The 23,732-nt window shown below is 36.7% G+C and overlaps 1 protein-coding gene across 1 annotated transcript; it reads right to left on the reverse strand.

Moving 5' to 3' along the window:
- Positions 1 to 9,503: 9,503 nt before the first annotated feature.
- LOC125664419 (beta,beta-carotene 15,15'-dioxygenase-like) lies at positions 9,504 to 22,144 on the reverse strand. The gene is made up of 12 exons (XM_056142295.1): positions 22,050 to 22,144; positions 19,734 to 19,992; positions 18,281 to 18,422; positions 18,029 to 18,170; positions 16,360 to 16,571; positions 14,950 to 15,061; positions 13,234 to 13,638; positions 12,609 to 12,628; positions 11,413 to 11,524; positions 10,915 to 11,003; positions 10,458 to 10,569; positions 9,504 to 10,296 (listed from the first exon to the last, which is right to left on the reverse strand). The coding sequence occupies exons 1-12, from the start codon at positions 22,108 to 22,110 to the stop codon at positions 10,139 to 10,141; spliced, it is 1,824 nt and encodes a 607-aa protein (XP_055998270.1). The 5' UTR covers positions 22,111 to 22,144; the 3' UTR covers positions 9,504 to 10,138.
- Between the last annotated feature and the right edge of the window lie 1,588 nt (positions 22,145 to 23,732).

A 23,732-nucleotide genomic window follows, 5' to 3' on the forward strand; every position in this document is an offset into this window, starting at 1 on the left:
TCAAAAGGTCAAAGGTCAAGCACACTGGACATCGAAGTAGCAATATGGTTTCCAGGCTCTAAAGCGTTATCCTTTCCACCTACAGTCACCATATCATACATATGGACTACCCATGGGATGAAGATGTTCCCTATCAATTTTGGGGTCAAACGGTCAAAGGTCAAGCGCATTGGACATTGAAGTAGCAATATGGTTTCCGGGCTCTAAAGCGTTATCCTTTCCACCTACAGTCACTATATCATACATATGGACTACCCATGGGATGAAGATGTTCCCTATCGATTTTGGGGTGAAAAGGTCAAAGGTCACGTGCACTGGACATCGAAGTAGCAATATGGTTTCCATTTAAATTCTTTAATGGCTTTTTTCATTGCATTGAGATGCTGTGTTCCTAGATACCTTTTGGATCATAATACTGAAGTTTTACCTATTACCAACAGTCCAACACCCTTTGGGAGATTGGGGTAAGCGAGGGGTATTCTTAGTGAGCATTGCTCACAGTACCTCTTGTTTGTGTGTGGTTTTAGGTCTCAATCAAGAATTTTTCACTCGTGTAGAAATTTTACTAGCTGTAGGTTAAATGCCACAATATTTTACCAATGCATTCTTTGTTCAAAATGGTTCTTTGTTGTAACTATACCTGCCATGACTGGACTTTCAATTTTAGCTCACTCAAGTGAGCTTTTCTGAGTGCCTGTTGTCTGTCCGTCTGTAAACTTTTTACATTTTTGACTTCTCCAGAACCAATGGGCCAATTTCAATCAGACTTGGCAAAAAGCATGGGTGAAGGGCTATCATGTTTGTTCAAATGAAGGGCCATGCCTCCTTCAAAGGGGAGATAGTCACAAAAATAAGGTGGGGTCATTTAAAAATGTTCTCAAGAACCACTGGGCCAGAAGAGCTGAAATTTACGTGAAATGTTCCTGACATAGTGCAGATTTAAGTTTGTTAAAATCATCATTAAATTCAAGTTTGTTAACATTACGGACCCCGGAGGTTGGGTGGGGCCACAATAAGGGATTAAGGTCTTGCATGCAAATGTATAAAGAAAATGTTTAAAAATTTTCTTCTCGAGAACCACTGGGCCAGAAAAGTTTACATTTACATGAAAGCTACCAGACATGATGCAGATTCAAGTTTGCAAAAATCATGGCTCCTGGGCTAGGTTAGGGCCACAATGGGGATCAATGTTTTACATGCAAATATATAGGGAAAATCTTTAAATATGGGCCAAGGTGACTCAGGTAAGTGACGTGGCCCATGAGTCTTTTGTTAAGATTATACTGGAGGAAGGAACAATCCCTATCCTAAATGTCTTCTGTTTAAGCCTTAATGCTGTGGCAGTGTTAATTCTATGATAAGTTAGATAACTCTTTCTATTGTGTTTATGTAACTCTCCAGTTTGGGGAGTTAGTTTTAGTGTTATATTAAATGGAGGGAACCTCATGGTGTTGTGTGAATTAACAATTGGTAGCATATAGCGTGGTTTTGAGAAGGAAAAAGACACTCCATTAGTGTGAATGAAAGCTTAAAACTGTGAGTGATAACTTTACCAGTGTTTCAAAGTGAATTCTTAAGATTTGAGTACAAAAAACATGGCAACAAAAATCAACCCACCAAAATACAGTCAGTCAAAATCTTATGAGCTAAACAAACAGGAGTTGCTTGCACGGAAAGAAATTACAGAATTAGAAAAGAAGAAACAAGGAGTAGCAATTGCCTTAACATTACCTGAAGATGATGAATCAAAAATTCGTGAAAAAGTGTTTGATCAAATTAAACTGGATGACCTAAAGAAGGAGACAGGGCTTGAAACATTAATTGAATATCTAGATAAACACCTTGCAAAGGATGATCTGGCTGATAGCTTAACAAAGTTTGAAGATTACAGGAGAGCAGAGGGATAGACTATTGTGGAATATATAAGCGTGTTTGATGCAAAGTACAGGAAAATAGAAAAAAAGGAGATGAATTTGCCACCTGAAATCTCGGCATTCAAGTTACTGCGCAAAGCTAACATTTCAAAAGAAGAGATTATAATTGTGCTAACAGGGATGAACTATGATGAGAAAGCTACTTTATATGAACAAGCAAAATGCTCTTTGAAAAAGTTTAAAGGTGAAGTGTGTGATTCCAGCTCTGCTCATTCAACTGGACCAAGTATCAAGTTGGAGCCTGCATTCCTTGTTGAGAATGAAGAAGCCTTGTTAGCAGCTGGGTATGTAAGAAATCAATCTTATCGACCTGGATTTTCTGGAGGCAAAAGTGGTGGACGTGGTCGAGCCTATGATAGCACGATTCATAGTTATCGTCAGCCGGAATACAACTCATTCAAATCAACGCCTAGTCCAAAACAGGGAGGACTTAAGAAGGACATAAATTCTACTGGCAGTGATGGTAAATTATTGACCTGTAAGTCATGTGGCTCTTACAGGCACATGATTACAGATTGTCCACATAGCTGGGAAAACATGGCAAAGGTTAATATGTGTACCACAGAACATGTAGTGTTGTTTACTGGATTTCAACGAGAAGACATGTCTCGTTTATGTGTTGATGCCCAGAACTGTGCGGTGCTTGACAGTGGATGTAGTAGTACAGTTTGTGGTCAGACATGGTTCAACAGTTATATTGAGTCTTTAAGTGATATGGACAGGAAGAAGATAAAGTGTTCTGACAGTAAGAAAGTGTTTAAATTTGGAGGAGGAACTTGTCTCAAGTCTACAGGAGAGTTCAGCATTCCCGCTGTTCTAGCAGACAAAGCTGTAACCATTCAAACAGATGTTGTAGAATCTGACATACCCCTACTCTTGTCTAAAGATTCCATAAAAAAGGCTAGCGTGAAAATGGACTTGGAGAATGATACAGCCACAATATTTGGAAAAGACATAGCATTAAACTTGACAACAGCTGGCCATTATTGTGTTCCAATAGATAAGTGTGATACTGTAGCAGTTGCAGATGTATGCAAGGCGGAAACAATAGATAATGATGAAAAACTTTCTCAGGACAAACTTCTCAAACTTCATAGACAGTTTGCTCATCCACCAATGAAGAAGCTAGTAGCTCTTTTGAAAGATGCGAAAAACTGGAAGGAAGAATATCATGAGACATTGTCAGATATTGAGCGAAAATGTGACATTTGCAAGTTGTTTGCCAAAACTCCACCACGACCTGTTGTAGTTTTGCCTTTGGCAACAGAGTTTAATGAAAAAGTTTCAAACAGAAGCTGAGGAAAGAATACGGCGTGCACTGAGGAGTAAAGTCAGAGCATCTGAGCAAGTTTTCAATAATGGAGACAGTGTATTCTACAAAAGAGAGGGAAAAGAAAGATGGCTAGGACCAGGAAAAGTTTTATTCCAAGATGGTAAAGTGGTTTTTGTACGTCATGGCAGTGTGCTTGTTCGTGTATCACCTAACAGACTTTGTAAAATTGAGGACAGTTATTCTAGAACAGGAAATGAAGAGGCCAAGAAAACTACTGAGGGTGAACACTGGAATGCCAGAGAGACAACAAACTCTAAAGCAAGTGAATACGAGCTGTCTGAAATTATAGTCAATAAGGAATCTACCAGAAACGTAGACGGTGCTTCAGGAAGTGTGCATCTTAAAGCAAATGACAAAATAGCTTACAAACTAAATACCGATGAACCTTGGAGAAAAGCAACTGTTCTTGGTAGAGCGGGAAAAGCAACAGGCACTAATAAGAACTGGTACACTAGATGACGTAAGTGAAGGCAGAAAAAGTGTTGACTTTGGTCGCCTACCATGGAAAAATGTTGACAATGTAGTAGATGACCAATTGTCAGTGTCAGTTGATGAACAAGAGGTCAATACGTGTATAAGTAATGTTGATGAGGGTGAAATGAAAGAAAAGAATTTCATAAAGGCAGCTAAAGAAGAGGAGTTACAGAAACTACTAGATTTTAATGCATATGAAGAGGTCCCCGACACAGGTCAATCAACAGTATCAACAAGATGGGTCATCACTAAAAAGAAGGCAAAGTGAAGGCTAGGCTTGTCGAGTGAGGTTTCGAAGAAAAAGACATGATACAACGGGATAGCCCCACTGCAAGCAAAGGGGCAATACGCATATTACTTACCATTGCAGCAAATAAACAGTGGATCATAAAGACCACAGATATCAAGTCTGCATGCTTTCTTACAAGGCAAAGAATTGAGTCGTGATGTTTATCTCAAGCCTCCTGTTGAGAGTGGAGTTTCCAATGGAACATTATGGAAACTTAGACACTGTTTGTATGGATTGAAGGATGGAGCTAGACAGTTCTACCTGAGTGTGAAGGAGGAACTCCTGAAACTTGGTTGTAAACAGTGCAAATTGGATCCTGCAGTTTTTGTACTACAGACTCAAAAACTTAATGGAATTATTTGTTGTCATGTGGATGATTTCTTACATGCTGGGGACAGTGAACTAGAAAAAGTCATGCTGCATTTGCGTCAAAGGTTTTTAGCAGGAAAAGTAAAGGAGAAAACCTTTAACTACCTAGGTTTTACAATAAATCAAGAAAAAAACAGAATTATCTTGGATCACACTAAATACGTCCACTCACTTAAAAATATGACAATGGATCCCGAGAGGGCTTTACAAAAACAGGATATTCTCTCTCCTGAAGAACAAACTTTATTCAGAAAACTTGTTGGCCAGCTAAATTGGGTTGTGCAGAGTTCCAGACCAGAGATGTCCTTTGAAATGGTGGATCTTGGCACTAAATTGAAAGAAGCCCATGTCAGTGACCTACTTCATGCAATCAAGGTAGTCAACCGATTGAAGGATATGAAATCTATAGTGTGTTTTCCCAAGTTAAAGAACCATTACACAGATTGGAAAATGGTGGTTTTTACAGACGCCTCCCTCGGTAACCTCAATGATGGTGTAGGAAGCACAGGAGCTCATGTTGTGTGGATCAAAGACGCGGAAGGAAACTGTTGTCCGATCACTTGGCAAACAAACAAGATAAAGCGAGTTGTAAGATCAACCATAGCAGCGGAAGCGTTAAGTTTACAGGAGGGATTGGAATCTGCAGCTTTCTACAAAAAGCTTTTAGAGGAAATCATCGGTCACCGGTTAGCAGTGGAAGCATACATAGACAATAAAAGTGTTATTGAGTCGATAAACTCCACTAAACTTGTTGATGATAAAAAACTTCGTATAGACATTGCAGCTATTAGTGAAACCATGAATAGTGATGAAAATACAACAGTGAAATGGTGTGCTGGAAAGAACCAGTTGGCCAACTGCATGACGAAAAAGGGAGCATCTGGACTTGAACTGTTAGAAATAGTGCAAAATGGAAAATTTGTTTAAGACCATCAATTCACACTGTTTAAATCTCATTTTTAATCACATTTATTTTATTTGACTCTTCTTAATGACAATATCAATTTTCCTCAAAAGAAGAAAAGTATAATTAATGTTAATTCTATGCTAAGTTAGATTATTCTTTCTATTGTGTTTATGTAACTCTCCAGTTTGGGGAGTTAGTTTTAGTGTTATATTAAATGGAGGGAACCTCATGGTGTTGTGTGAATTAACAGGCAGGATCGAGAATCAACCTAGGAACCCCATTTCAAAGGGAACGCCCTAACCACAGGTAGTCCTTTACCAAAATTGTCAATTTGATGATCCCAGGGGTAGGGGTTTTGGTATTGGGGTGGGGCCAAAATGGTCAGTTATTAAATGTGTGAACAATATACATTTTTAACTTCTTGATAACTATACTATACCAATTCTTTTCAAATTTGGTATGAAGCATCTTTGGAACAAGGGGGACATAAATTTTAAATTTCAGGATACCTGCACCCCTGGGACCTTAGAGACGGGGCAAAAACTGTCCAAAATTGACCAATTTTCAAAAATGTTCCTCTCTAGAACTGCACGTTTAAGAAAAACTAAATGCATAGTGATGTAGAGCAGGAAAGCCTCTACCAAAATTGTAACTTTCATGATCCCCAGGGTAGGGGTTCTGACCCCAAGGTGGGACCAAACTTAGTATATAGTGTTTATGTGTAAGTTTGCTGATACTGTATTAAATCTAAATGCATACTTAAGAAATAGCAGAAAAAGGTGTACAAAAAAATGGTGCATTTCACAACTCTAGGATGGGTCCAATTTAGTAATATCTTTTAATGTTAATACACCTATTAATTATATGTGAAGCCTTTCATCAGTGAAATTCAGAACCTTAAATTTACGTGCAAGCTTATTGCGTCTAAACCCTTTGAAACACCAGTCATTTGTGTGCTATGTGGTCATGCTACCACTGACGTTTTCTCCCACGCAGCAGTCTCCTGTCCGTTACTCTCAAACCAGCATACTGTATGGGGGAACTCTATATCAAACTTATTCGGCATACACCTGGAAGCTGAACTTTGCGCCCTGCCAGAATATGATACATTCCTTATTCGTCTCGGACGCCCCACGCTCATAGTCCTATCACATTCGGAAATCATCAATGTCAGGAAACTAAACGCTAAGCACATAGTCACTTCTTGTGCACTCTACGATAGGCTATGTAAACATCAAAGCATGTGAAAGGAATGCCCTAGTATGGCTCCTTTTCTACTGTAAGTGTTCAGCAAAATTCGATCTCATTATTTCCATTGTATGCTAGTATTCATATTCCCTTTTCTCACCTCTTTTCCCCTTCTTGTTTTTCAATGTACAATGTATGATTTATTTCAAATTTTGGAAGTATTTTTGTCGCCAATAATGTAATAGTATAGTTTATATTTTGTATATATGTTGATAATCTCTGTAATATAGGAAATAAAAGATGAATGAATGAAAGTGTATGCACTTATGAGGGCATTGAAGTTGTAAGAACACATCTTGTTTTATACTTTTGCTGAATATTAACATTTAGCTTATATTCAGAACAGGAATTTTTTTCTAGATTTCATAGCCCTTGGGAGTAGTGATAATTTTTCACTAGTACTCAGGTGACCAATAAGGCCTATGGGCCTCTTGTTTTTCTTGGTGATGGTAGTTGAGCATTTGGACACCACTCTCAAAATTTCAGTCTCTGGGGTAAGGGGTTTTCAATGTTTCTGAACATGATGTTTATTCAGTATCTTTATCACATACATGTATTAATGATATACCTCGGACTTGTAACTCGGAAACTAGCAAGGGTTTTACGGAGTATTAACGGCAAAAAAGATGTAGATTTCCGTTTGTATTAGTTTTTTGTCTGAATTGGACGTGTAGAATATTTTTTTCTGAATAGTAAATTATCAGTCCAACATTATAATGCTTGCATGAACACCAGTCCATGTTTTGCTTTTGGCGGAATGACAAGAAGCATTGATTACTTATTCATTTTCTTCTTCGAAAGCATCGCTAATCTTGATTTATGATGTTTCATGATCGTTCCATCTATGAAATACGTCATATAGCGACATAGAATATGCATAGGAGTTAAAGAGAAGGCATCCCCTGTTGACCAGTCTAATCGACTGTGAGCCCTATATCTTGATCAGGTAAACTGAATTATCCATAGCAAAAATCATGTGAAGAACGGCTTAACAGTATGGTATGATATGTTTCGGACAACATTCAACAGTTTGTGAAATGCTGACTTTAAGAGATTGTGAACCCCATTAACATCAACTTCATTGTCGGTAGCCTGCAGTGATTTAAATTTTGATCATACACAGAACATGCTCTCATGTATTGGATCATGCAGTTTAGAGACACAAACATCATATGTTCGTGTTTATGGGATATTGCTACATAAATATGGGAACTTCATGATGGAGAAATCATCATGAGTTTGTCATGAAGTTGAGTTGTTTGTTTGTCGATAACATTTATGTTCAATACCATAACTGAAATATGAAGTAGATATGAAAGACTCTGTGGTGTCTTTTATTTCGAGTTCACATGGATATATAAACAATATACATAAAAATATTCTGAAACAATTAAGATTAGTTGATAAATGTAATATCAGTGGTATAAAATTGATAAACAAAATACAAGTAATTTCAAGTATGCATGTAGAGTGTATATAAAACCCATACACATTTCTAAAATAATCAGAATTAGTTGACTAATGTAAAAAAAAAAAAAAAAAATGTTTTTTTTTTTTTTTTTTAGAAACATACATGTATATTCCCCTCCCCCAATGTGGCAATATTGAAATGGGTCAACTTTTCATTTAGAACATTTGTAGTGATAGAGAAAAATATGGATAATTATCTACTTATCTACTAGCCGGGAGCAACCATGCTAAGTTTGATTTGACCTTGTGATCTCAAATTCAATACGGGTCATCTACTCTTTAGGTAGAACTACCGGTAGTGTACCAAGTTTGATATATATCAAGCAAAGTGTTCTAAAGACATTAAGTAGAATATATCTTAGTATGTACAGTTTGACCCTTGATCTTAGACCCAAATAACAATAGGTGTCATTTACCCTCTAGGGGCCACCAGTTCCACGTTGGAAACTGTCGTACAAACAATTCTTTAGATATTGAGCAAACAGTGAAGTTTGACCGTATCACCTCAAAATCAATGAGTCACGATCTACTCCTTGTGTAGAACCCGTGATCCAAGCTTGTTGTCTGTTAAGCAAAGGGTTCTTGAGACAATTGAACAGACAATATCTTACTGTGTCCAGTTTGACCTTGTGACCTGAGAAACAATAGGAGTCATTTACTCTCTAGGGGCAACCACTTTACCAAGCAGACAATATATCATCATGTCCAGTTTGACCTTATGATCTCGATACAGGTCATCTACTTCTTATGTAGAACCAGTATTCCAAGATTAATGTCTCTGAAGCAATGCGTTCTCAAATATTGAGTGAACAATATCTTACTATGTCAAGTTTGACTTGACCTTTGATCTTGTGACCTGAAATCAATATGGGTCATCTACTCACTAGGGGTAACCACTATACCAAGTTTGGTAACTGTCAAGCAAAGGGTTCTTTAGATATTTAATCCACGGACAAGATTTGGTCTACAGACCAAATGACCTTGTGACATGAAAATCGATAGGGTCATCTACTATCTAGGAGTAATCACTGTTTAGTAACTGTCAATCAAAGGATTTTTCAGATATTGAGTGGACAAGTCTTTGGTGTGCAGACCAACCAAGAGGTGTAAAACAATATGCACCCTCTTAAAAAAAGGGGGGGGATAAGTGGTATAAAACTAAAAACAATATTCAAGTACATGTATATATTGATTGGCAGTTTGATAAAAGGCGCCATAAACTGCAGTTTATGATAGTTACAACATGGCTCTAAATGAAATTTATTTCGCTTCATCTGCATGTACGGTATTTGAGTAGACACCAAATGCTGCATATATCTAATTCTATTTCTCTATCATTCTACTCAACCAGATTAAATTACATCTCTATAGAATTCTATTGAACCAAAATAAATAACTTTACTAGTATTCTAAATAACCAGAATAAGATTACATCTCGAAGATCCTATTGAACCAGAATAAATAACATATCTACATGTTGAACCAGAATAAATTACATTCCTATTGAGCCAGAAAAAAAAAGCATCTCTGGTATTATGTTGAACCAGAATAAATTACATTCCTATAGTATTCTATTGAACCAGAATAAATTACATTCCTGGTATTCTATTGAACCAAAATAAATTGCATTCCTAGTATTCTATTGAACCAGAATAAATTACATTCCTGGTATTCTATTGAACCAGAATAAATTGCATTCCTAGTATTCTATTGAACCAGAATAAATTACACTCCTAGTATTCTATTGAACCAGAATAAATTACATTCCTAGTATTTTACTATATCAGAATAAAATGCAACATTGGAAGGTTATTCTGATATATACATGTACTTGTAAAACACCACAACATGGGTTATAACAACAACAGATATCAACAACAAACGTGATATGAAAACGCCTCATACATAAACATTATATATCTGTTAGTAGTTAACGCAAATGAGACTGGAATGTAAATATAAGAAAAAGGATTTTCATTTTTGAAAATACTAACGTGCTTTAATGCTGATGTGAAGCCTCGCAGTTCATACCCTAATGTATTTTTAAAAACTGAAATTTACATTTCTTAAATGTACTACAGGAATCATGATTCTGGTATGAAATATCGTGATGTTCATTGCATTCCGGGGCGAAAAAATCCGTGAAAATCTCTTGAAAATCTATCAGTGTTAAAAACCACTCTAGCTTCCTCCTCAAACGTCTGTCCATTCAAAACTAACATAAACGCCTGCTTGTCCGCGTCAACTGGACTGACAGCACTCAAAACCACGCCTGAAATATATTCCAAGAAGGAGATTTAGTCATGACGGTAATATGCAGTATATAAAGAGTTTTTCTGAGTGTGTAAACAAACACTGCCCAAAGAGCAGGTAGTTAAGATATGATTTTCTTTATCTGGCTGTAATATTTATCGCCTAGCACTTGGATCCTACCATCGTCCTCCTTAGTAGCTCCGGGTGTCGGCACAAACACCGGCTCTGAGATGCAGTAGCCCTCTTGTGACCAAAGCTTCACTTCTTTACGCTCCATGTCCAGCTTCACCAGCTGAGTGATGACAAGTTTACTTTTACAGAACAGTTTGATACCGTCATAGTTTACTTTTACAGAACAGTTTGATACCGTCATAGTTTACTTTTACAGAACAGTTTGATACCGTCATAGTTTACTTTTACAGAACAGTTTGATACCGTCATAGTTTACTCTTACAGAACAGTTTGATACCGTCATAGTTTACTTTTACAGAACAGTTTGATACCGTCATAGTCTACTTTTACAGAACAGTTTGATACCGTCATAATTTACTTTTACAGAATAATTTGATACTGTCATTATCACGAGTGGACGACAAACTACACGAGCAAGCAAATAAAGGAAATAAACAAAGACTACCTTTTTTGATAGTCCTTTCCCAACTCCATAAGCATATCTATATTTCTTTCCGTTATAGTCCAAATAGTTGATCTGTGGAAGCTCCAGTCCTGTATAAACATGGATTTTTTCAAGCAACATACATGTATTTTCATCAGAAGTTAACAGTGATAATATTCTTGGATAATTCGATCTATTTTCTTTTACTTATTTTTTTTTTTTTTTTATTGTAAACCAACTTTTATTTGCGTCCAAGACATTTTCGCGATGTTTGCGAGAACCTATTATCGTGAATATTTCTCGTCGCGAATCAGTCCTTTAATGCCTTTCATATTTGTTTAAGATGATGTCGGTCGCGAAAATTAGTCGCAGGGACCTGGACAGATATCACTGGTACGTCGCGAAATAAATTCGTCGCGAACAGAAGTCGGTTTTCCTTAGAGTACAGCTGACTACAGTAGCGCCTCGTTCGATCGGACATTTGTAGACGTGATTATGTTTTCAGAAAGCTTGGGTTACCTTCTCCGTGGGTGTCTATCTCCTCCCACGTACAGAAAATCTCCGTGTCTGATTTTCTTACCGCTGTGGCCGAACATCCGGGCAGAGTCACCAGGTTCTCATTTAGTGGAGTCTGAATGGTGTCAAAATTTATAATTCGTTTCATATTTTGAAACAATGTATTTACAAAGTTACACAGACAAGAGCAAGTTTTTAAGGTGTTTTTTTAATATGTAAAAATCAATGATACAATCATAAACAAATGAGGGAATTAAATAAGTATTTTTGTTTATATTGCACTTAATGGGATGAAAAGGATCAATTCAGGGTAACATAAGTGATAAAACTTTTGGCTCGGATTCGGTTTTAGTCTTTACAAAAAGCTCATCCATATTCGTTCTAGTAAGGTCAAACAAATTCAGGAAGTTCTTTTTCACACATCGCAATGCCTTTAGTATGTGGATAGAGGAGGGAACTTTTAACAGATGTCTTACTACGATGTAGCATGATGCATGTATTGTTTACGCATTTTAAGTTTGTTATTTTCAAATGATGTTTCATATTTTTGTATATCTGGTCTTAATCACTGTGGGGATAATTGTTTACTTCCTAATAGGAAGAAAAAAATATACACATTTTTATACAATATAAAAAAAGTGTTGAAAAGTCGAAATTAAAAAGAATGAAGGTGTGATGTGAGGTGAATTCGAGCCATGACAAAAAGGAACCTCTGCATACAATGACAGCGGTGTAGCTTACTGTCGGCATACAGTGACAGCGGTGTAGCTTACTGTCGGCATACAGTGACAGCGGTGTAGCTTACTATCAGCATACAGTGACAGCGGTGTAGCTTACTGTCAGTGTACAGTGACAGCAGTATAGCTTACTGTCAGCGTACAGTGACAGTGGTGTTGCTTACTGTCAGTGTACAGTGACAGCAGTGTACATTACTGTCAGCATCAGTGACAACAGTGTAGCTTACTGTCGGCATACAGTGACAGCGGTGTAGCTTACTGTCAGCATACAGTGACAGCGGTGTAGCTTACTGTAGACATACAGTTACAGCAATGTAGCTTACTGTCGGCATACAGTGACAGCGGTGTAGCATACTGTTAGCATACAGTGACAGCGGTGTAGTTTACTGTAGACATACAATGACAGCGATGTAGCTTACTGTTGGCATACAGTGACAGCGATGTAGCTTTCTTTCGACATACAGTGACAGCGGTGTAGCTTACTGTCAGCATAAAGTGACAGCAGTGTAGCTTACTGTCAGCATATAGTGACAGCAGTGTAGCTTACTGTCAGCATATAATGACAGCAGTGTAGCTTACTGTTAGCATACAGTGACATCCGTGTAGCTTACTGTCAGTGTACAGTGACAGCCGTGTAGCTTACTGTCAGTGTACAGTGACAGCAGTGTAGCTTACTGTCAGTGTACAGTGACAGCGGTGTAGCTTACTGTCAGCATACAGTGAGAGCGGCGTAGCTTACTGAGCTCCACTAACTTCAAGAACTGAGGGTGTAAATATGAACCAGGATGTCAAAAATTGTAATAATGATAATAAAAACAGGTTCTCTAATATTGGTAGTTTTTTTTTTATGAATTTTGACCCCAGGGCATGGGTGTCCCTGAAACAATCCTATTGTAAATTGTTCTCATAGTTGCAACTTATCAAAATATCTTAATTTAGGGACTTGCCTGTCCTGAAGGAGTTCAACACAATAATTCATGCTAAATCTGAACAGGGACAACACTGTTTAGGTTGATGGTTAATTTCAGCATCACAGTAATAAAAAGGTTCAAATTGTAAAAATGAAACTTTTACACAAATATCATACAGCAAAAAGAGAAAAAAAAAAAGCAAATAAACAAACAAACAAAAACCAAGCAAAAAAAAAAAAAAAAAAAAGACCAAAAACAATGTATAAATAAATAATGATGATTAAAAAAAAACCAATGAAACTTGATATAACACGGTGTTACTTGTTCCAGAAAAGTGTTCTTTCCATTGGGTCTTTTCTTTTGATACCTTGAATTGACCCTTTTCATGTTTTGGATAAGATGTGTAATGTCTAGATAGCTTGCCTGTTTGTTTATGTTTAATGGAAACACGTATCTGCGAACAGTGACATGTGGCATGGTCTCCATGGTTTCTGCCATCTTTTCCTCTGTAAAGTTCTTCAGATACAAGGCTTCCATGATCTTCTTGTCCTTGTAACCGCACACATCAAACACCAGAAAATCTGACGGGGAAAAAGTTTTACAATTACTTTGAAAAAACAGCCAACACTATTACTTTATCTTACTTCTAGTTCTATTTGGCTAAACACTTGTGTCATCGTTGGATACCAACGGCTTATCTTGTTTTCTCGTGAGTACACGCGGCCGATCTCCTCTTCTATACTCATGACCTCTATACTCATGACCTCTATACTCATGACCTCTATACTCATGACCTTTATACTCATGACCTCTATACTCATGACCTTTATACTCATGACTTTTATACTCATGATCTCTATACTCATGACTTCTATACTCATGATCTCTATACTCATGACTTTTATACTCATGATCTCTATACTCATGCCTTCTATACTCATGATCTCTATACTCATGACTTCTATACTCATGATCTCTATACTCATGACTTCTATACTCATGATCTCTATACTCATGACTTTTATACTCATGATCTCTATACTCATGACTTCTATACTCATGACTTCTATACTCATGACTTTTATACTCATGACTTCTATACTCGTGACTTCTATACTCATGACCTCTATACTTATGACCTCTATACGCATGACCTCTATACTCATGACCTCTATACTCATGACCTCTATACTCATGACTTTTATACTCATGACTTTTATACTCATGACTTCTATACTCATGACCTCTATACTTATGACCTCTATACTTATGACCTCTATACTCATGACTTTATACTCATGACTTTTATACTCGTGACTTCTATACTCGTGACTTCTATACTCATGACCTCTATACTTATGACCTCTATACGCATGACCTCTATACTCATGATCTCTATACTCATGACCTCTATACTCACGACCTCTATACTCATGACCTCTATACTCATGACCTCTATACGCATGACCTCTATACTCATGACCTCTATACTCATGACCTCTATACTCATGACTTTTATACTCATGACTTTTTATACTCATGACTTCTATACTCATGACTTCATACTCACGAGTAGAGGATGGGATCAGCCCTGGGTATTCGCTGGTGATCTATGTATAAAGGGAAATATTCGACCTCGTTTAATTTTCGCTCCTTTCGCCCTCATTGTCGGTGGGCGAATTTAACACTGGGCGAAACTGTCTTCCTCTTATCTTGCTTTAAAAACAACTGTGTATGTGTGAATTTAAAACGTAGCGAAACCACGTGCTAGTGTAGAAGGGCGAAATTGATACAGCGGCGAAAATTACCCTGTATACAGTGTTTGGTCTGAAATAACAAGATAAATACATCAGCATGCTACGTGTTTAAGTCGTGATTCCCATCTGCCTCACCTCCATCTTGGTAGGAGTTGATGAGATGGAAGGTAAACATGGCCTCTCCCTGATATTGAAACATGGGGTTATGAAGTTTTCCTGTTCTTCTGTTTAGGAGGTGAAAAATTGTCTGAAAGTAATATGAAATACTGGGGATGATTGATACCCACCTGCCTTGACTAATTTTCAAATTCTTATATCCCTCTATTTTCTTAAAATCACAATAATAATCTTTAGAAATGAACTAAACGCCCTCGTTGTTTCGACTCCACGCGCCATGCACATGTCGGCTGTTAGAGCCACGCAAACGTCAACACTTGACGTCTCTACAGACGTGAAGTATTCTCAAATTGTAAAACAAATAAATATCAGACACGTAGCATCATTTTTAAAAGTTATTCTTGTGGGGAGAGAGGAGGCAACAGGAAGAGAAGTTGAAAGTTGGCTTAAACGTTGACAGCCAAACAGAAAAAATGGATTCCCCAACAAAAATCCTAAACCGTAGGAGGGATTGGTGTTTCTGCTACTCTGCCTCAAAATTACCACCACCACCCACAAACTTTATATTCTTAAATCGAGGGGGGGGGGTGGTTGCGCTCATCCTTCGCTAACTGGTTTCATTTCATAATTTTCAAGCTTACATTCTTCTCAGTCATTATTACTATCCTAAATAGGAGGGGGGGGGGGGGAGCAACATATCTTTCTATACACATGGAAATAACAAATAATTATCACCCCTTCCCCCTGCTGCCTATGGCGTGTAAAACGTTGCACTATTATACTAATCTTGTTATTCATATTCGAAAACTTGTAATTTATATTCTAAAGCATATCATTCATATTCGAAAAGTTGTTATTCATATTCGATAATTTTAACATTCATATTCAAAAACATGTTATTCTTAATCTAAATCGTGTTATTCATTTTCAAAAACATGCCATTCTTATTCAATAAATTGTTTTTCATATTCTAAACTTTTCATTCATATTCCAAAACATGTGATTCATATTCGATAATCTTATCAATCATATTCAAAAACATGTGATTTATATTCGATAATCTAATCATTCATATTCGATAATTATGTTGTTTATATTCGACAATCATGTCATTCATATTTGATAATCTTGTTATTCATATTCAAAAGCATGTAATTCATATTTACAACCGTCTTAAATTGCGTCATATTACCCAGGTGGCAAATTATATTGAATAAGAATAAAAAGATTATCGAATATGAATGATAAAATTATCGAATATGAATAACAACTTTTCGAATATGAATGATATGCTTTAGAATATAAATTACAAGTTTTCGAATATGAATAACAAAATTAATATAATAGTGCAACGTTTTACACGTCATAGCTGCCCTCCAATTATTCTATACGTGACCGAATATTTGATAAACAAGAATTTAGTCTTACTTTCTCATTCGGGAACCAGGTCAAAGACTCTTCCACATTTTTACCCGTCAACTTCATTGTGGCTAATTTCATGACATCAAACGTTAGAGGTTGTTCTACAAAGGCGTAGAAATCCTCCGTGATTCCAAAACTATGCAGATAACCAGGATGTAGTTTCCACCTGGCAGGAACCGACCCCACAATGTCAATGTTGGAAAATGCGTCCTGAACTTCTAAAAACCAATACAGAAACATCCATTGCTACCCTGTCTGACGTGCTACATACAAAAATGTTTCTTGCATCAGATAAATACCGTTAACCTTGTTTTTCTTCAAAACCTCCTTTAGGAGCCAATACAGTGTCATTCAGTGGAATTTACACCGTTAAACTCAGAAATGTTCTCGTTACATGTACTTGTCATATTTTTAACTAATTTTCCGAACTATTACATATATCTTATGCGCCGAAAAAGAAAGTAATCCTTGGGGGGGGGGGGGGATTTATATATGGACACATATCCAATAGAAAAATACTTTGCTGAAAAAAAAATACTTTGGTATTCAATTCACCATAGATCTATGGAAAATTATTGTAAAAATCGTATTTAAAAACGGCTGACGGTTGGTATTTTCTTTTTCATAAAAACCAACTTCGTAAGGTGAAAGGATCCAAGGAAAAGCTGTAGGCAAAATAATGTTTGATTCTCTCTCTCTCTCTCTCTCTCTCTCTCTCTCTCTCTCTCTCTCTCTCTCTCTCGGTAGGTGGGTGGGTGCGTGCGTATGTGTGTGTGACTAAAGCGTTCGCTCTTAAACCGTTCACGAATCGATTGGTTATGCATTGGTAATTTAGCAACTTAGGGACTGAACCTGGTAAACATAAATCCTTCAAATAACTTATATCTCTGAGAAACACGAATTCCTTAAATAACTTATCTCTGGGAAACATGAATTCCTTAAATAGCTTATCTCTGGGAAACATGAATTCCTTAAATAGCTTATCTCTGGGAAACATGAATTCCTTAAATAGCTTATCTCTGGGAAACACGAATTCCTTAAATAACTTATATCTCTGAGAAACACGAATTCCTTAAATAACTTATCTCTGGGAAACATGAATTCCTTAAATAGCTTATCTCTGGGAAACATGAATTCCTTAAATAGCTTATCTCTGGGAAACATGAAATCCTTAAATAGCTTATCTCTGGGAAACATGAATTCCTTAAATAGCTTATCTCTGGGAAACATGAATTCCTTAAATAGCTTATCTCTGGGAAACACGAATTCCTTAAATAGCTTATCTCTGGGAAACACGAATTCCTTAAATAGCTTATCTCTGGGAAACACGAATTCCTTAAATAGCTTATCTCTGGGAAACATGAAATCCTTAAATAGCTTATCTCTGGGAAACATGAATTCCTTAAATAAGTATGTCTTGTAAACACGAATCCACTCAGTTTACCCTTGTATCAGCATACGGCAAACCTAGTGTATATCCATACTAATCTTACATAAGTGAGCTGTCACGTGCTGTGTGATATCTAGAGCTGTCACGTGCCATGTGCTATCTAGAGCTGACACGTGCCATGTGATATCTTGACCTGTCACGTGCCATGTGATATCTAGAGCTGACACGTGTCTCAGTATGGCTAGATAAGTAGTATATAACGTGTAGGCCCAGCACGACGGTTACCTGTTTTGGGTGGAATTTTGAATAAGGTGTACTTTGCATTTTTCCCATGGTACCAGATGCCAAAGCTGTGAACAGTCCCATCTTTATCCCAGTGGGTGTGTGCCGTGGCTGAATTTATCGTCAGAAACTGAGATAAGTTCACCTGTAAGCGGGAAATGTGAGAACTTTCAAACTTTAGCCAAACAGAATCTAAAACAAAACTACTAGTATTATTTCACAAACCACTAAACATGAAAGAAAATATGTGTGTACTGTTTGCATAGTTTCCAGTGTGTCTGGGTTGATTTCGTGAATTTTGTTCGTTTCCGTGGCAACAAACACCCTATCTCCTTGGGGCCAAACTGTAACACAGGTGTTGTCCGTCATTTCATCTGATTTGAAGAAAGAGAAAAGTCTACAGAAGAAAAGAGAACCGATTACAGTTAAACACGGTTACAGCGAACACGCTCATAATGAACTCACGCTTACAGCTAAGTGATTTTCGTTCCCTGTACATGTACTTTTAAAACATATTACAAATTTACTGGATATAACGAATTACGTTTATAACGAATCAAAATTGTTCGTTCCCAGCGCTTCGCTATAAGCGTGCTTTATTGTATTATAGAACGACACATACAGTTGTCTAGGAGAAAGGAAGGGGGGCATGGGGGGTGGGTTAGTTAATAAAGTGATACACACGTGCGTTCATATTGAACACGTGATTAATCGGTGTCGAACATGGGGTTGTAACATCGGAGTTGGGAAATACCATAGACAATGTGTTTAAATTCACAATACATGTAGTTGCTAAGTTGCTAAACAGTCTTTATACTACGTTAGTGGATACGAATGACCGTGTATTGTCATTAGTATATGGGTCGGCAGCGACTTAAACAATGTTAAACAATGTCGAAAATAATTCAGAATATTCACGGGCAGTAAGAGGGTTTTTTTTTTTTTTTTTTTTTTTTTACATTACATGTACGGAACTTCAGATTCAAACCATAAATTCAAATGTAGGCAAGGTGAAACAAACTGACATTAAATATTTTACAGGTAAGGGGTCGTTTATGCAGTTAAAACAAAATAAGATGAATAATATGAAAGAAAGAAACATTAAATGAGGAAACTCAAGTGATTCGTGGAAGACAGAATCCTTCCAAGGTTACGAATACATTTAAATATCGACAGAGTTTTGGTTGTTAGAATATCTAACATCTAGTTTATACCTGTGTGTCCTTGATAATGGTTTCCATACTAGATATTGTGGAATATATAGGTCACTCCACCCCCCTCGTTTTGGAATACAAAAAGGACACAAACCTTTAGTGGCGTACTTATCTCCCTCCCCAATTCAACTGGAATGTGGCAATCAAAATTTTTACAAAGATTCTTTTTAATTCTGGTTGTAAAATACTTCAAAAATATTATTCACATCCAAAGTTTGATTTCCAAAGAGTATAGTATGTGACCTTCAGATGAGAAGAACTACCTGTGTAAAATACCTAGAATACTTGAAAACCGGGACAGTACTATATTTGAGGGGGGATATTACATGTATTTTAGTTTTGCTGTACACCAGAGTTTTAATGGAGTACGGCTGTAAATCAGAGCCATGAAGATGCACCATGTTACTATTGATGTACAATTATTTAGTTTTTAGAATTTTCTAATTCTGTTCCTCTTCTGACAAAATAAAATATAATAATACAGCGACTCAAACCTTTGAAATATATTCAGGCACGGATCTGGAATCTGCCGTGTCCCAAACTCTGACATAACTATGCGGTTTGCTCGGCTGTTGCTTTGAAATGCTTGACTGTTAACAAATTTTCTTTGATAGGTGACTTTCCCATTGTGAAATTTCCACCTCTGCACAGATGCCATTCCATCGAACAGGTGGTTCATTTTGTATTCTCCGAATTCATAAAGTCCTGGTCCATTCCTGTATAAGGTACCCTCCAACCAGTCAGGTACTCTCCCTAAACAAAAATCCACAATAAATCACAATATAAGTACCACATAACTTTAGAATAAGTCAGAATACAAGTACAATATAACTGCAGAATAAGTTAGAAAACAAGTACCACATAACTGTAAAATAAATCAGAATATAAGTACCATATAATTGTAAAATAAGTACTACATAACTGCAGGATAAGTTAGAATTAAGTATCGCATAACTGTAGAATAAGTCAGAATTAAGTACCACATAACTTTAGAATAAGTCAGAAGTAAGTACCAAATATAACTAGAATAAGTCAGAATACAAGTACCACTTAACTGTAGAATAAGGCAGAATACAAGTACCACATAACTGTACTCCAGCATGCTAGAGGTTCACGGCGAGATACTTTTGACTTGGCACCGCGTGACCGAGGTATATAAGGAGCGTAGGGACGTTACCCAGGCTCTTACTTGTAGGAGTACATATAAGTACAATGAAACGAACAGTGATCAATCTCATAACTCCAATAAGCAATACAAAATACATAGTTGGGCAAACGAGGACCCCTGGACACCTGACCGTGTAATGTGTGACAGCGTGGCAAGAATTCCATCGTCATCGAAAACAGGTTTTAAGGAGGTTTAACACGCCAGAAATTTTTTTTATATGGTTGAAAGTGTAGGATATGTATAATATTTTGAAATTGAAAATGTCAAATTTACTTTATTTAGTCCAAAACGCAGTTTATGTGAAAAGTAATCTGAAAAAATTTAATTCCCCTGCTGTACTCATACCCGCGATATACCGCCCAGCAGTCGACACGTTAACCGACTGAACAATCCAGCTAAAGCATTCAATTTTGGTGTATCAGTTGTTTATTATACATGTATAAATCGTATCGTAAAAATTTGATATGTTGATGTAGCCTCGATGCTTATTAAATTTCACAAACGTTTCCACAAGTACAGACCTTTTTTCAGACGATGTATTCCAATGCGTTTTTTTTCTAAAGAAGCCCGGTTACGATAGCAAGAGATGTTTTGAACGAATATAGCAGTATATATGACTAAGCAATCATTTAAAGAATTTTTCATGTGTAAACTCTTGACATTTTACTCACAACCTTATAACATAAAAGTACAAAGTTTGTGAGAAAAATGTACATGTATTGCTAAAATCTTTTTCATAGAAATAGGTATGAGCAAATTATTGAATGTTGGTGAAAAATATGTCTCGCTGAAAAATTCCACATGTCCAGATCGTAAAAATAAATGATTGACAATAATCTGAAAATTTTGTTTCGTTTCTACATCAAAGAATACCAAGGATTATTCTACAGTTATGTGGTACTTGAATTTTGACATATTATCTGGTGTGTAGGGAAATGGGATGCAGTCATCATCGTATAAGATTCACATTGTAATTGAAATATCTTATAGCAAGCACAGAGATTGTAACCAAAAATCATTTGTATTGTATATTTTTCATTTGTATTCCATATTTTCCATTTGTGCTGTATAAATTTTCATTTGAATTGTATAACTTTCATTTGTATTGTATAATGTTTGTAGTGTATCATTTTTCATTTATACCTACATGTACATGTATTGTATCCGAGGGACTGTTTATTTTGGTTTGTTACTAAGGATCTCATTTGACATACCATAGGACAGAAGAAATATGTCCTATTGTTTTAAGAGCCGTCACTTCGCCTGATCGAGTGCGGAAATGAAAAGTCACTCGATGATTGACCGCATGGTTTCAATAAAAGCGTGTTTTGGTGACCACGCTTTGTCATTCTTTCAACGCGATTGGTCAAAGAGAACAAAAGTACAACCTACTTCATTGAAATCTATAAAAAGCTTCGCCCATACATTTGTACGCTTCATCAAGTGAAATGAACGCCGCTTTTGGAACGATAGTAAATTTAAAGCACAGAGACAATCACTATATGTGTGTATATACTTGTACATTTTATATCTGTGTGTGAGTGTGGGTGTGTTGTCTTACAGATCTCGATACTTTAAAAATGTTTTTTTTTTTTAAATATCAATATAAAATGAATATATTTTCAGTAATAAGCAGAAATACCTTTGACGACTCCTTCTGTGGGAGGGCATTCCTCTACAGATTCTAAATAAAGCCTTGACATGGCGATTCTCCTCCAAGTTCTACATACCCACCATTTTTACCATGTTTGTGTACTTTTGTTACGGCTGGTGAACGTTTCAGTGGATTTGTTCTAGTGGAAAAAGACGTAGAGCGTAAAATTTAAATGAATCTAGAATTGATCAACAACAGGCCCATATCTCTCACATGATTTTTTCCTTGGTCTTGAAGTTAAGTGCTCTGCTGGAGCCCTGCCCGGGCCCAGGGGGCCATAGTTTGATCAGACTGCATGACGAGGCTCGCATATTTCGTCTAGTATCAATTTGGACGCGTTATCTTTGTGGTTGTGGAAAGTTTTTATAGGATTTTCTTACCTTCAAATTCGAAACAACAAATTGTAACCCCCGCCCCTGGCCCCCGTATTATGGTTTAAACAAATCTGAATCGACATTACATGTATGAGTATACTAACTTGCATACTAATTTGACAACTTGCATACCTGTGGCCTTCTGACAAAATTTTCGTATATCTATACTATTATTCCAATAACAGCATGTCATTTCGCTTGATCGAGCGTTAAATTTTTTGGGAGAGGCTCCTCATAGATTTCAATGAAACAGGCTTTACTTTTAATCTCGGTGACCGACGACATTATAGCGTGGTCATCCAAACTCATTTTTATGAAGGCCAAGGAACGAAATTTGCTCGCTCGATCAAGCGAAGTGTCGCGCTGTTATAGGAACGATAGTATATTAAACTGAAGACGCCGTATAGGGTCTACGTCTCCCCACATGCCCCGATGGACAAGAACCCCCCCCCCCCCCCCCCCTCTGTATTTTTTAATGTTCAATATTTTCCACTAAAACTATATAGTTAACGTAGGAGTGTTTTTATATAAAGAAATAAACAAATCTCGCCTAGAACCCCATCGTTTTTATAAATGTCGTATCACTGATCAAAATCAAGGCTGATGACTTCGTCTGCTGCCATTCAGAAAAGTCTATACCTTGCTGAGAAGCATGACTAAAACTTTTACAAGAAAGATTGGTAACATTAAACCGATGAATGATTTGTGGAGTGTAAGCATCGCTAGTTGGCAAACAATATTTAAATAACAAATTCATCATTTTACACGCGAGACTTCTCATTTTCAACCAAAACGAATGGACATTGTCATGCTTCCGATACAACTGTTTACATACGCACGAAAAGTTTCTTGATATAGGCCTACATGTACTTTTGTCTAGTGACACAAAGAAATTAATATGGCGCGGAAATTGAGAACAAATATCGCTACAAATGTCCCTTGAATATCTTAAAACATGACTGTATAAAAAAAAATTACTGAATAGAAAAGTTTGTTAAAGCAATTACAGTTATAATCAAAGTACTTAAAGTACTCGTGGGAGTTGAACATTGTGGAAATTCAGTTAGAAAAGATAGTACTGGAAGGGTAGGGGGATAAATGACTGAATATTATCATGATTTTAGATACAAATCAACTGTTGTTGTTTCAAAGCGTTACAACAGCAAACATGGATAATGGAAGGCCCATGGGCCACAACGCTCCTCGAGTAACTGAAGTCGTGTTGTTGTTTTCTAGAATTTCACCCCTTTATATTCTCATGAAAAATGTGACCACATATTATGGCCCAAACATTCAA

The sequence above is a fragment of the Ostrea edulis genome, chromosome 1 (assembly GCF_947568905.1).
Source record: "Ostrea edulis chromosome 1, xbOstEdul1.1, whole genome shotgun sequence".
In the NCBI taxonomy this organism is placed as follows: Eukaryota; Metazoa; Mollusca; class Bivalvia; order Ostreida; family Ostreidae; genus Ostrea; species Ostrea edulis.

Excerpts from the sequence above, each read along its gene's own strand:
- LOC125664419 (XM_056142295.1), bottom strand. The coding sequence starts at position 22,110 with ATGTCAAGGCTTTATTTAGAATCTGTAGAGGAATGCCCTCCCACAGAA. Across the intron at positions 19,993-22,049 it reads CACAGAAGGAGTCGTCAAAG|GGAGAGTACCTGACTGGTTG; the intron begins GTATTTCTGCTT and ends ATTTTTGTTTAG. Across the intron at positions 10,297-10,457 it reads AGCTACTAAGGAGGACGATG|GCGTGGTTTTGAGTGCTGTC; the intron begins GTAGGATCCAAG and ends AATATATTTCAG.